Raw genomic sequence first — 14,158 nt, 5'->3', positions numbered from 1 at the left:
AATTTGTTTTTCCTATAATTAGTACTTTTAAACCATTATTTGTAGAGTTAAAAGGTAATTATACCTAAATTTCCCCTTTTTTGTAGCCTTTTTTCAGCCAATAAGTAGGTTTTATCATCCTGGGGTTCTGGGATATTAGATGGTACGAGGCCAACAATAGCAAGCAGCTTCATAAAGCTATATTGCTTTTATTCCTCCACTTTGGGTTTTACGGATATTTGTGAAATATATCTTATTAAATAAAAAATGTCAATTATCCATTGGGGCTATACATTATACAATGTACTGTACATACAATACTGCACTGCATAAATGCATTGGCCACCATGACAGATAACAAGGCTTGTATAAACTATAGTGTCATAGAAATGAGCTCTCAGGTTTAGAATTAGATGCCTCAGAAATTGAAGATATGTTTTGTCTCAGAAATTGAGGACATGTTTTGTCAAATATGCTAATTCAGGGGGCGGAGAGAGGTAATTAACCCCACATCATGGCATTTACACTGTAGCTTTTCTGGGCCCTGTTGCATAAAAATGTACCATTATGTTAATTTTATAACTTAATGGTAACTTGCATGCAATCCTTGATTCTGATTGGCTGTTGATCAGCGTTACCATGATAGTAGTAGTTACCTGACCCCATAAACATAGGCCAGTTAAACACCACAACCAGGTAAAAGAAAGCCTCCAAATGAAGAAGATATGGCTAAAAATGTGATGTACGTATATGATATACGTGATATTTAAGTGCAATTTACGTTGATGGTTTCATCATGTACATCAGCTGACAATGAATCAAATTCACAATCTAATTCTAAACCTTAGAAGCTCATTTCTATGACACTATAGTTTATATACAGGCCTTGTCATATGCCATGGTGGTCAATGCATGGATATATGCAGTGTAGTATATACAGTGCATTGTATACCGTATAGCCCCTATGGATAAATTACATATTTTTATTTAATAAGATATATTTCACAAATATCCGTAAAACCCAAAGTGGAGGAATAAAAGCAATATAGCTATATGAAGCTGCTTGCTATTGTTGACCTCGTACCATCTAATATCCCAGAACCCCAGGATGATAAAACCTACTTTTTGGCTGAAAAAAGGCTACAAAAATGGGAAAATTTTGGTATAATTTCCTTTTAACTCTACAAATAATGGTTTAAAAGTACTAATTATAGGAAAAACAAATTGCCTGCCCCCCAAAACATATGAATAGACACCAAAACCAGAGAAATTGACCACCAAATAAAGAAGTTGTGGCCAAAACTGTGATTTTGGGGGGTTTTGGTGGCCATTTTGGATTTTGGCCCGGCACACTTTTTTCTCGGACCCAAGACAAAAATTATTGTCATTTCATGTTGAGATAAGGTAAAAGGAACACAAAAAAACTGTTGCCACAGTAAAACAAAAAATCACCCATTTATAGCCCACTCCTACTCTTATCATTCTTGTCATTTCAAGTTTGATCATCTTGTATTGCCAAACCAATCCAGCCAGATTTACAGCACACAAAACTCATCAATTGCCTCTTTAAACACAACCCTGAAAATCCATAACACGTTGTCATAAGTACACAATATGTGATATAAATAGCAAGTTTTCGCAGACACAGCAGAGGAGTACCATGGCGCTAGGGTTGGAGGCCATTCAAGTGACATAAAAAGTTTGCCATTGAAAATCCCGGATCGATGCAGCTACAAAATGCAGTGGCATGTACGCTCAGCATTGTTTTCACCATATGTGAATGTTCCTGCTCACATGTACATGTACAAGGCGAAATAGTGACTGCCATGGGGCATGTTCACATACGTCTCTTACTACCATACTACATTCTTCTGTTGTGTTTGCGAAAACTACAGTCCAGTCAGGGCCAGAAGGACATTAATCCACAGTTCGTTAACATCCTTCTGCTCCTGAAAAGACATGCACCAAGTGCTTTAGAGTATTATCAATTCACTTCAAACATTATTTGTGTTAGTTTTTATAAGAGATTGGTTACTGTTCATCATCATAATTTATCAAGAATCAAGACACATTCAGTTTTATATGACTGTTCTAGTCTACTAGTATTCAGTTCTAATAAAATATTTCACTGGGGTCTTTTTATCATGATCATCGTCTATATCTTGAAAAGCCTAACCACTTCCTCGATTATAATTTTACATTTCCATAGCCGTGTCATTCTAAAATTATAGTTCCTACTTTAAACTCAATAAAAAATCTTCAAAACTATGATATCAATCTCGAGACTCATTTGCTTCAGAATTGCCACAGCATAAAGCGGACAGCAAAAAAGATGGCACGTGAGAATTCATAATTCGTGGAACAAATCAAAATTAGGAGCATCATTTGGTCAGTTATAGAGGCATACAGCAAACAGCCACAGCCTGGATCAAACCACAACCTCAACAACAACCCTCACATACCTCAAGTTTACTAATGCATTTTGTAATGTGCACCAATAAATAAGTACCTACCATAGCTACATGGTATGTGACTATTTTAAATTTTTTTTAAATGCTTCTATGACTGACTAAAAAATGCTCAGGGCCCTGAAACACAACATCTGACAGTTGAACATAAGACTGATTTCAGTAAGTACGATCGATTACACAAAAATAATTGTAGGATCAAACGCTGAGCTTTCAGTTACAGGGTCCAGGGCGCCATTTCATAAAGACCTACAATCTTTTTAACTACCATGGTAACAGGGCTCGGCAACCATTTAAAATCAAGGTTTCCATGGTAGTTACAATAATAGCAAAACTACCACAAGTCTTTATGAAATGGAGCCCCGGGGCCCGTTTAATAACGAGCTAGACAACTGTTGTAACTTTGCTATTATGACAACTGCAATGGCAACCTTGATTTGGATTGGCTCCTAAACCCTGTTGCCATGGTAGTTGCCACAATGGTAATGTTACAACAGTTGTAAACTTGTACCTCTTTATGAAACGGGGCCCCTAGGTATAACTTAATCCACTCTTCAGAATTTGTTGTATCGCCAAGAAACCCTTAGATTACTGTTCTGCACCTCGTGTACATGTGCAGGTGTTTCCGGTTTCCTTGGGATATCTCCTTAATTGCTCTTGTAGCGTTCCGTCTCATGGGGGGCGTAGTAGCCTAGCAACGAGTTCAATGTGATGATGATCTCCATGAGGAGGTAGAGATGGAGATTGCCTCCCCATGCATCGTACTTGGCAGCGGCATAGAGAACAGCAAGGACAGTCACAAATACTTTCTGTAAAGTGGAAGAAAAAAGGAAGATAAAAATAAAGTAAAGCGGTTCCGATTCTCGCCTTGTAATCAGGGGTTAGTGAGTTTAAATCCCACCATGGCCTAGCCCCGGGGGGGGGGGGGGATGGGGCCACTTCCATTGACAATTGGATACGAAGTGTGACAAGAAAAAACATGTAAAAAGGATCTCTTTATCAAGATAGGGCACGTTACATACGTAACGTATTAAAGTGATTGGCTAACATTGGTTTGACTTTTAAAAAATCTGAGCTAGAAGGTCACACTTGTCACCTGTGTCTGTGATATGTTACAAAAATGAAGCCCAGAAAAAATTGCATTCGAAAATAATTATTTAGTGCTTCAAAAATTGAAATATAAAGTGACCGAAAACACCATCTTAATTTCATCCCATACACTTATGTGTACTATTTAGGCGTCTATAAGATGCCCATTTACAAAATCGGGGTTTGCCTTGTAGTTTTAGCTTTTCATTCTCAATAATGGTTGTTTTCAGGGTTTATTAGTTCTAATACATGCACTGGTACACATGTTTCATCTTGGTTTGAGAATTTTTCAAATCTGCTGCTCACAAAGTTAAACAATACCTTTAAGGGTGTCAAAAAGACTAAAATAATGAAAAAAGGGTACATACATGTATTTCGCAAGGAACTATGTGTGTGTACGGTCCAATTAGCAAGAGTATAAAAAGACTGAAATACTTGAAAGGATGTACTTCTTAATACCCCCAACACTACGTGTTTAGAGTCCGATTTGAGTGAGGTGTGTGGGGCAGTACTCAACCCAATGAAAGTCAAGGTAAGGCTGACGTCCATGACCAAGTCCGTGACACAACAATTAAGATATCTAACGTTGTACTTGTTTAGGGGGTCAATGCAAGGAATACTTGTCAAGAGAACTGTTTTGTTTCTAATACTTGTTAAGGGTAGGGTATCACACGCCAATACTAGTTAAGGGGTGCATTTTCAGAACATGGAAAATACTTGTTTAGGGTGCTTTTTGAAACCCCATGGTCATGCATGGTAAACACTCTATTGTTTGAAAGTGTATGGACCTAGTTAAAAAAACTTGGCCCCCCCCAGGGGGGGGGGGGGCTAGCGTCCTTTGGCAAGGCCACTCTTCACCCAGATTTCAATCGGGTACCAAGTAAGAAGCAAAATCCTACGTAGTATGCCTAGCAATTGCGTCTTGGAACTTTTGTTGGAATGCTCCCTAGTGAGTAGAGGAAGTGCTCACAGTACAATGTAAAGCGCTGAAAACATGAAGTATTCAGTGCTACGTGTATAGAAATGTAACTAAATATATAATTATTATGATTACATCTCTAAATACATGTAGATGACATGGTACCAAAGAACATGTTCTGATTCTTCGTGAAGTGATCAAAAGTTACTCATAAACAGCTTTATCAAAGACCCACTGCAATAAGTATCATTACAACTCTTTGCCTTGGCAATCATTCATCTGTCCAATACCTTACAAATGAGCATGAGAGGAGCAATCAAGCTCACCTATGGCAGGCAAACAGCACCTGTTTAATAAAGAAGAGAAGAAACAAGTTGACATTACTCACCACAATACGGCCAATGAAGAGCGCCCTCTTGTCCCAGTCGAAGAGAAAGCCTGGAGCCACAAAGCTCAGCATAGCCGACCCAATGAGGAGAGCTCCAGTGGATCTAACCATGTGAAGATGGGCTCCATCGTACGTCTCAAGGGTAGTCTGCCAAGATCATGAAAGTATCATCTTTATCATGGTTTATATCCACTTGATCTACAAGCAGATGGTCTTATTCTCAGCTTGTCTATTCCACCATTAAAACCCAATTGGTCTACATGCAGATGGTCTAATTTTCAGCTGGTCAATCCCATAACTGATAACCCCATGCAGATTACTGTATAAGCTGTTATTTTCGCGGTGGTTTTATTTTCGCGAATTTCGCGAATTGCCGATCGGCCGTGAATTAAACAACACGCAAAAATATTGACACATTTATTAGTCGGTGCCAATATCCCCAACAGCAAAGCTTTGCTATTGGAAACATCCTGTGAAGAAATATTGAGATATGCATCTCTATATGTACAAAAAATAAGGTTTAGAAAGAACAGTTCGTGATTCAAAAAGTTAGCTAGAATTTCACTCTTTTTTTAATTTCTCGAACAAAATCAGAGCCTAAACTTTTTTCTCACATAATTCTATCGATATTTATTCACTCACTGTAATATTAAAATGTATTTTCCATGAAATAATTTGATTTTTATACGATTCACTATATACACATGTATTGGCAGCTATTTGCATACTTATTAATATTCATAAGTCACATGACCAGAGCTTTTAAAGGTGTAAGATTTGGTTCCCAAAATTCAACATATTTGCACTGAAACCAACTTTTTATAAAGTGAATCTAACAAAACACAACTTCAATGGATTACTCTTACAGATCAAACTGTGACATGATGAATTTTCAGATCTAAAGGTACAAAAAAGTGAAATTCAAGCCACTTTTTTCCCCATTTTGTAACTGATTTTACAGGGACATATTTATGTACAAAAGACACATCAGCATGAAGACTTTATGGAGGATAGTTTTACACATGATTTGCACTAGCTTTGCTCTTTGAAATGCTGTGAAAGTGTTTCGTACATCTTCCGATCGCGACTTTAACAACCCGCGAAAATGTCGGGAACCCCGCGATTCGCAAAAATAACAGCTTGTACAGTATCAGGACGTCTAACCCATCATTGCTAACCCACTTGGTCTACAGGAAGATGGTCCAATTCTCAGCTTGTCTAAACCGTTTGGTCTACAGGAAGATGGTCTAATTCTCAGGATGTCTAACCCATCATTGCTAATCTGGCTTGATCTACAAGCAGATGGTCCAATTCTGAGCTAGTCTAACACACTGTATGGCTATCAAAACCCATTTGGTCTGAAAGCAGATGGTCTCATTCTTGGATCTTCCACACATCCTGGGTAAATCCACATAGTCTAAAAGAAGATAAGATTAATTCTCAGCTTGTCTAACCCTTTATTGCTAAACCAACTTGGTCTACACATAGATGGTCTAATGGTTAGCTCACCTAAGACCATAATGACTAAACCCACTTGGTGACTTTCGTCTATTAATATGGTCAAATACTTCTTGGTTCAACCATCACTTTGTCTAATACTCACTTGGTCCATCTGTCATTTAGTCTAATTTTTTCCTTTGTATTCGTATAATTTCTACTTTGTCTATTTAAAATTTTGTTATAGTCATGCAGACCAATTCCAGTGGCCAGAAAATGATATCACAGTAGAGGAAAATTACCTCTTGTTTTTTACTGTAATTCACTGTAAATCCAAATTATATTTTCCTCGAAAGTATGCAGCGCATGCAGAACTGCCAACAATTTGTTGCATTTTAATCATAGTGATAGTTTCAACCTTTGACAAAGCGCCACACATTGTGCATTTAGCCAAAAGGCACATCTTTTTCCATGTGCACCACATGCATATCACCTTGACAATAAATTAATTTGCCAGCATAGTTTTCTCGAACATCAATCGTTCAACTTGAATCATACAAACATGGGGTGTGTTTAATAAATTTGCATAATTTTCTGACTGATAAAACTTTAAAGATCAAACCAACCAAAATTGCAAAAGAGGAAAAAGTTAACACAGAACGTACCTGCATTTTCAAATAGAAATCGGGAAAGGCGTAGCAAGAGCACCCGATCAACAGAGTAAGGAATCCATCCAGGCGGAGGTGCATGTTGAGACGGCTTTCAAGCTGGGCGTGGCCACCGGAATAGCGGGACTGGTAGTAGTAGACAACACTTCCCATCATCCACAGCATATTACCCAGCATGCCAAAGAAGATGTGCTGAAGATGGAGTAGAAAAATATTGTGTTGCTTTAAATCAATCAAAGATAAAAATAATTCACATTGTCACATTTTTGCTGAATGTACTACTTGGATTTCTGAGAAATTTTCAGTCAGATATGCAGGTATGAAAATAAGCACAACTTTTGAAATGTGTACCCTGGGGTTATTGTGGATTTGGGTTTTAAAAATGTGTGAGACTATATAAGGGCAAAAAATACAGTAGAGTTCTCCATCCGTCATGGATTTATAACAAAATATGTTGAGGGGATGAATCTCTATTTGTTCGTCACTCAATCTACATGCATGTGAGGTGAATTGCAGAGCAACATCGACATATATGTACATGTACGTGTTATGTTCAATCCGAGGTAAAATATGCAATAACTTGAAATAATCTACTAGCAACTACCATAGTGTAACTTCTTTTAGAATTTCACTTCTTTGTGACTGGGCACACTTTTAGATGATTTTCATAACAATTAAGGATACTCACATTTTGGTTCCAAACACTTCCACCGAAGTATTGAATGTAGATCATGGAAATAATGAGAACAGAGCAGCCCTGTTGAGAAATACGAAAGAAAAATAGAAATATTAGAACTTTGCAATAGCATAGTATGTGATTAGTGACTTTACAGCAGAAATAATATCAAACTTTTGGTACAGCATTGAGAAATTAATGTTCTTAAACAGCTTCACAAAAATAGTATGAAAGATATTTTTTCCTTCTCTTGACCCCCTTCATTAGCCTTTTCTCTACTCTATTCTACCCCCCCCCCCCCCCCACTATTTCTTATCACATCTTCATTCTCCTTCCCCTCCTTTTCTTACCTCCCTTCTGTTCTTATTTTCCTTCTGGGTTAAGTCCATGTCTTAGAAAACAACCAAGAGTAGATCAATTGCTAACGGGTGCACTGTAATACTTACCACTATGCGGGAGAAGAGGAGGTAGACAAGTGTAGAAGCATCTTTAGATGATCTTAGGAAATACCGCGATACAGCATCGCCAATCATACAAGCAGCAAAGGCTCGAGTATATGTCAGATGAGTACCATCGGGGGTCACATTGATCTGAAAGACAACAAAATATCACATGTTGAAATTTCTAATGGATAAATGCACAGAAAATGTACATTAATGTTCAGAGGCAAATCTAGGATTTTCAACATTTTGTACTATCCTCATCCTCATCAATAACATCATCACTGCATCTTTATGATCATCATGATTGTGATCTTCATTACCATCACAATCTCCATCATCATCATTATTATCATCCACCATCATCAACACCATCATTATCATCACCATCACTAACTATCATCTTCATTCTTCATTATCATCACTCACATCATCATGACTGTCATCATCATCATCATCTTCATCATCATCATCATCATCATCATCACTAGCATCCTCATGACATCATTATCATCATTGTCATCTCTAATTGTTAAAGAGACCATCATAATCTTCATCATCTCCATTGATCATCATCATCACCTCTATCATCTTCATCATCATCATCTGCTCAATCTTCATCTCCACCATCACCATCACTTTCATTATCAGCTACTAATCATTTTACTGTCATGACAACCAACCTGGAATCCCAAGATGATATCAGGGATGAAGTACCATCCAAGACCAAACGCAGAAGTAGCCAGAAAGTCCACGAAGATCCATGTATCCCGTCCTCTAGAACATCCGATCAGGAAGGCCAGGACCAGGAGACAAGCGCTAACCAGGACTGGAGTGTCGATTGATGAAAGTTCCATGGCTATTTTCTTTCAAATACTAACCTAAAGAGAGATAAATATAGACTACATGATTCAAGAGCGTGCTTAGGCATGGTGATAGCAATACAATGATACCAAACTGAAAAAAAAGAGGCATTCATGACATTTGGAAATTAAATTCAGCACTGCAATTACTGCAAGATTTTCATGAGCTTATTTGGCAGCTACGATTCCATCCGGATAAATGCACCGTCTTAAAGCTAGGAAAAAACAGTACAGAAGAGCAGACCCAGTATTACATGAAAGGAGAGTCTAATCTAATTACTCTTAAGGAGATACAAGCAGAGAAAGACCTAGGGATATTAATTGATTCAAAGCTGTCTTTTAAAGACCAAGTGTCACAAGCAGCATTAAAGGGAAACAGAGTCTTAAGAATCATTAGAAGATCTTTTGTTTGTCTGGATGCAGTTACAATGTCATATTTGTTTAAAGGTCTTATCAGACCCCTATTAGAGTATGGACAAGCCGCATGGTCACCATATAAATTGAGTGAACAAAGAAAGTTAGAAAGTGTACAGAGGCGAGCCACAAAAATGATTCCAGGTTTTAGAAATCTGTCTTATATGGAACGTCTCATGAAACTAAAATTACTGAGTCTTGCTCATAGGCGAAGGAGAGGTGACATGATTGATGTCTACAAGTACATGACTGGAATATATTACATACAACACAACCTTTTCACTAAGTCGCAAAGGAGGTCTAGAGGTCATAGGTTGAAGTTGGAAAAGAAATTTTCTAGGCTTGATATTAGAAAGTACTCTTTCAGTAACAGAGTCGTAGATATGTGGAATAGTCTTCCTGACAGTGTTGTTTCAGCCTCTTCAGTCAACTCCTTCAAAATTCGTCTAGATAGGCACTGGTCAAAGAATTATGATTTGCTCTATAAGCCAGTGTAGGCAGTATTGTCTTTGTTTTCCCAAGGTTTTTAGCATACATGTACAAACTTCTGATAGTCCTTTCTCGTGTTAAGTACCGGTATATATATTTTGTTTTAATAACATGGATACTGTACTACCACCAGAGGAGATACTACGATCGATGAACAGGCACTCAACTCAAGCCTACAGCATCGTGGACTTAAAGTAAAGTAAGTACATATGTAGACCTAGTCAAACCACTCTGCCACTTTTAGACAGTTAGCTATCCATCCAATACAATTTCAACAAGCTTAATATTATTTATTTTCCTTTTTGACTCCAGCGCGTGTTATCGCGTTGTCAAAACCCATTGATTGACGGAGCCAAAAAGGAGGATAAAACCTAGAATCTTTAAACTTTATCGCTCTTTTTGGCTCCGTCTATATGAGTACTATGAGTTTTGGCAACGCGATAACACGCGTTCCCCTATCTGACTATCTATACTTTGTGTTATTGCTGATGAGTCGATGAGATATTGCAAATATTTTTTTTAATTGTTTTTTATTGCAACATGATATTTAAACGCCACATAGTATTAGTAAGTAACGTTAATTGTCATGAATAATTGCAATTTTGCATATTAGTACACGCGCTGGAGTCAAAAAGGAAGATAAATAATAAGCTTGTGAAGTTGTGGGATGGATAGCTGTCTATATAATTGCTGTAAATTGGAAATTTGGAACAACAAGTTTTGTATGTGCTAGTCTTTGCGTGGAGGCACACTTGTTGATCAAAGTTCCAATCAGGGTCTGACTCTGAGGACTGAGCTGTGCCTGCAGACTAGGGCTAGGCCGGAGCTCCCTGCCCTAGCCTACATGTACATTGTAGGTTAAATTAGAGTAGAGAAGAGAGCTAGCTGAATGAATTTCTTGGCTCTTGCATCATCTATTGAAAATCAACAAGGTGTGGTAGTGCTTAGGCTTAGCAAAATTCAGATTTCAGGGTGAGAGTTCCATATGCACCCCCCACTAAAATTGAAAATAAAAATATGGAGAAGGTTCAGAATAATATATCTAGCCCTAATATCGAACATATATGATGGGGAAGTGGAAATACATACCAAAATATGGCTTTATTCCGTCAAATTTCGAGCGAGATCTTGTGCGTGTAATTGTCCATAGGGCATAGACATCGGTTTATTTAGTCAGTAAAGGGTCTGCGAGTCAAGACTAGTCGAACTATCGGGGCGTTGTGGCGTGCGCCTGTAATCCAAGCTATGCGGGGAAGTTACAAATTGATGCAGAGGTTCGAGCCCTGGTCACGTCTTTCGGATGGTGACGTTAAAGGTCGGTCCCAGACGTAAATAATCATATCTGATTGATACACGTCTGACAAAACTCAAATACACACACACACACGATAATCGTAAAAATACCCTTTCCGGTACCAGCGCTTCTCGTTAGCATAGCGGGAAAGGTCTTGACTGCAGATCAAACGAGGTGAGTTCGAGTCCCAACTAAGGTAAGCAACAGTAAAAAAATGATAGAAAAATCTGAAGTGAACGAACCGGAAGTCTCAACAATCTTTTGGGTAAGAGTTCCATATGCACCCCCCACTAAAATTGAAAATAAAAACATGGAGAAGGTTCAGAATAATATATCTAGCCCTAATATCGAACATATATGATGGGGAAGTGGAAATACATACCAAGATATGGCTTTATTCCGTCAAATTTCGAGCGAGATCTTGTGCGTGTAATTGTCCATAGACATCGGTTTATTTAGTCAGTAAAGGGTCTGCGAGTCAAGACTAGTCGAACTATCGGCTGATAATCGTAAAAATACCCTTTCCGGTATCAGCGCTTCTCGCTAGCATAGCGGGAAAGGTCTTGACTGCAGATCAATCGAGGTGAGTTCGAGTCCCAACTAAGGTAGGGTGTCTGGAGAAAAAAATTATTTTTCTTATTTCAAGAAAATATCACATTTTCTTTGTGAATTTGAAGAGAAATGAACTTCAGACTGACAGAAATGTAACATTTTTGAAAAAAATCAAATTATTGGCTGCAAAAAAGAAGAAAGAAATTAGGTCAATTTTCAGCATTTCTCTGCCATAGACTGTGTAGTTAAGAAATGGACACACACAAATCCAAATTTTTTGCTTCCGAGAGCTGTTATAAATTTATTATTAATGCCAAAAACCATCTATCTGATGGTATGATTTTTATAAAGATTTGGAAACCAGATCACAATGAAAACTTGCGACAAAGTGAAAAAAATTGTGCAAAACAGAAATTTCATTTTCCCATAGAAAACGCATGGAGAAATGGCAATCTCAACACACACAAAAATAAGGGTTTGCAATTTATCTCTAAATCCTTATTTAAAATTATCATATAAACTTGTCCTTACTGTCAAAAGAAGCCCCTGAATTTTCTCTTTCCATACTAGACCAAAAGCTTCAGTCTCTGTATTTTGGTTGTTCCGCTGAACTACGTTGGCTCCACTCACCATACATAGACTGAAGGGGATGGGGCCCCGTACCTACAGCCAACGTATAGTGAACTAGCGTTTTATAGATCGCGATTTAAAACTGTTTTTTAAGCAAAATTGAAAGTTTCATGGTTTCCATTATCAGGGAAATATAAATAACTTAAGTAATTGCATACCTTGGGCCGGAGTTATTGAAAAAAATCCTCTGGATGATTGAGAAATCTGTCATCTAAGACATTTTCACCTGACCTGACGGTTTTTCTTGCAAGTTGCCATCTTGAATGACGTCATTATCGTTATTAACTTAATGTCTCGAATCGATATATCGCGATTATAACTAGTACTAGTACTAGTATAACTAGTATCGTTTATCTTCGGTTTCGTTCGCATATGGAGCAGATCGTATAATATCGAAAGCAATATCGATATCACATTCGTGATTGTTGACGTTCGTTTGTAAATATTTTATAGTTTGGCTGCCATTTTGACCATTTTTATCGTGTTCAACCCAATTAAACATCGGTAAAGTATATTTTTCATGCCTTTTTCATCTATATCGTTTAAAGTATTTAAACATTGAAATATCAAATTTTAAAAGTTTGTTGTTTATACATCCTTAGATTGTAAATTCGATGTGTAAAATTACATCAAACTTTGGACTGTGAATTGACAAAAGGGAGGGAATGAGAACACATGCGAGCCCACACGTACACCCTACCGTCGGTAAATGGGGATTACAGTAAAATTTCAGAAATTGTTGAATAAATCCCCAGAAATGACGGTTATTCCTGTCTATTTCCATACATGCCAAACACAAGTTAATAATCAATTCAGATCACATTTTTCTAGTAGTATAGCCTCAACTTCCCCCAAAATATGTGCCATATTTTCCCCTAAATCAGCCTGTTTTATGCTGACACTTTTCAGTGTGGCTTCAGACACCCTAACTAAGGTAAGCAACAGTAAAAAAATGATAGAAAAATCTGAAGTGAACGAACCGGAAGGTGGAAGTCTCAACAATCTTTTGTTTTGTTAATGTTATTTTTTGGTGGGGGGTGCATATGGAACTCTGTCCATCTTTTGTTATTTTTTGTGGGGGGGGTGCATATGGAACTCTTTCCAAATTCAGGTATAACTCTGGAGTCAGCATTCACGATATGGCTGTTATACATCATTACATGTATCATATTCATAACCTTGTTCATTGAATGGTCGAGTCCAGGCAGCCGTCGCGTGGAGTTGATTCGGCGCTACCACGGCCGAGCACTGCCCTGGGCGCGGGCAGGCACTGGCTTTAAGTTTTGTAATCGTGTTCGCACGCACAAACAACACATCACTCGCGCCGTTGTTTCTTTGGATTTTCAAACGCGGTATTCATTTGATAAATTTCTCAACATACATTTTAATGAGAACTTTTCTGGACTCACCGAAATTCTTGTCGGATAAATACACGAAAATAGCAGAAAGGAAGGCAAAGGTAAGTTTCATCGATTTTCAGCTGTCGTTACAAAACTTGATTAGCATTGCATTGGCATTGCGTCCCCACGCTACATATCTAGTCTCACTCAATTCGCCTAAGCATTATTACTTTCAGAATTTTATGATTGGTAAAAGTACAACAAACAAACAAAAATGAATGATCAAAATATACAAGGTTAATATATGAGATTTATTTTCATGTGATAGTTAGTTTTACCCGATTACCCTTCTAAAGAATAAATTCACACCATAGATATGTATCTCGAGTATTCACACTCTGAATAAAATAAATATACACTTTTAGTAAAGACTACAGTAGTGTGATCGATTATGGGCAATAGTCAATAGCATAATTTAAAAAAATCATTGTTTGTAAATAGTGTATATAAGC

At 37.5% G+C, this 14,158-nt stretch overlaps 1 protein-coding gene across 1 annotated transcript; it reads right to left on the bottom strand.

The window, feature by feature from the left end:
- Positions 1-1,976: 1,976 nt before the first annotated feature.
- Positions 1,977-13,860, bottom strand: LOC129277742 (uncharacterized). The gene is made up of 7 exons (XM_064110742.1): positions 13,716-13,860; positions 8,748-8,945; positions 8,071-8,214; positions 7,637-7,705; positions 6,946-7,140; positions 4,844-4,990; positions 1,977-3,256 (listed from the first exon to the last, which is right to left on the bottom strand). Exons 2-7 carry the CDS (start codon positions 8,919-8,921, stop codon positions 3,095-3,097), a joined length of 891 nt encoding a protein of 296 aa, XP_063966812.1. The 5' UTR covers positions 8,922-8,945; positions 13,716-13,860; the 3' UTR covers positions 1,977-3,094.
- Positions 13,861-14,158: the final 298 nt, after the last annotated feature.

The sequence above is a fragment of the Lytechinus pictus genome, chromosome 15, assembly GCF_037042905.1.
Source record: "Lytechinus pictus isolate F3 Inbred chromosome 15, Lp3.0, whole genome shotgun sequence".
NCBI classification, from domain to species: Eukaryota; Metazoa; Echinodermata; class Echinoidea; order Temnopleuroida; family Toxopneustidae; genus Lytechinus; species Lytechinus pictus.
Note: the sequence above shows the minus strand (reverse complement) of the source record. Positions and strands in the feature narration are given on the sequence as shown.

Bases quoted from the DNA above. Each gene is read 5' to 3' on its own strand.
- LOC129277742 (XM_064110742.1), bottom strand. From the start codon at position 8,921: ATGGAACTTTCATCAATCGACACTCCAGTCCTGGTTAGCGCTTGTCTC. The intron at 7,706-8,070 runs GTAAGTATTACA...ATTTCTCAACAG, and splicing joins TCCTCTTCTCCCGCATAGTG to GGCTGCTCTGTTCTCATTAT. The intron at 3,257-4,843 runs GTGAGTAATGTC...TCCACTTTACAG, and splicing joins TCTTCATTGGCCGTATTGTG to AAAGTATTTGTGACTGTCCT.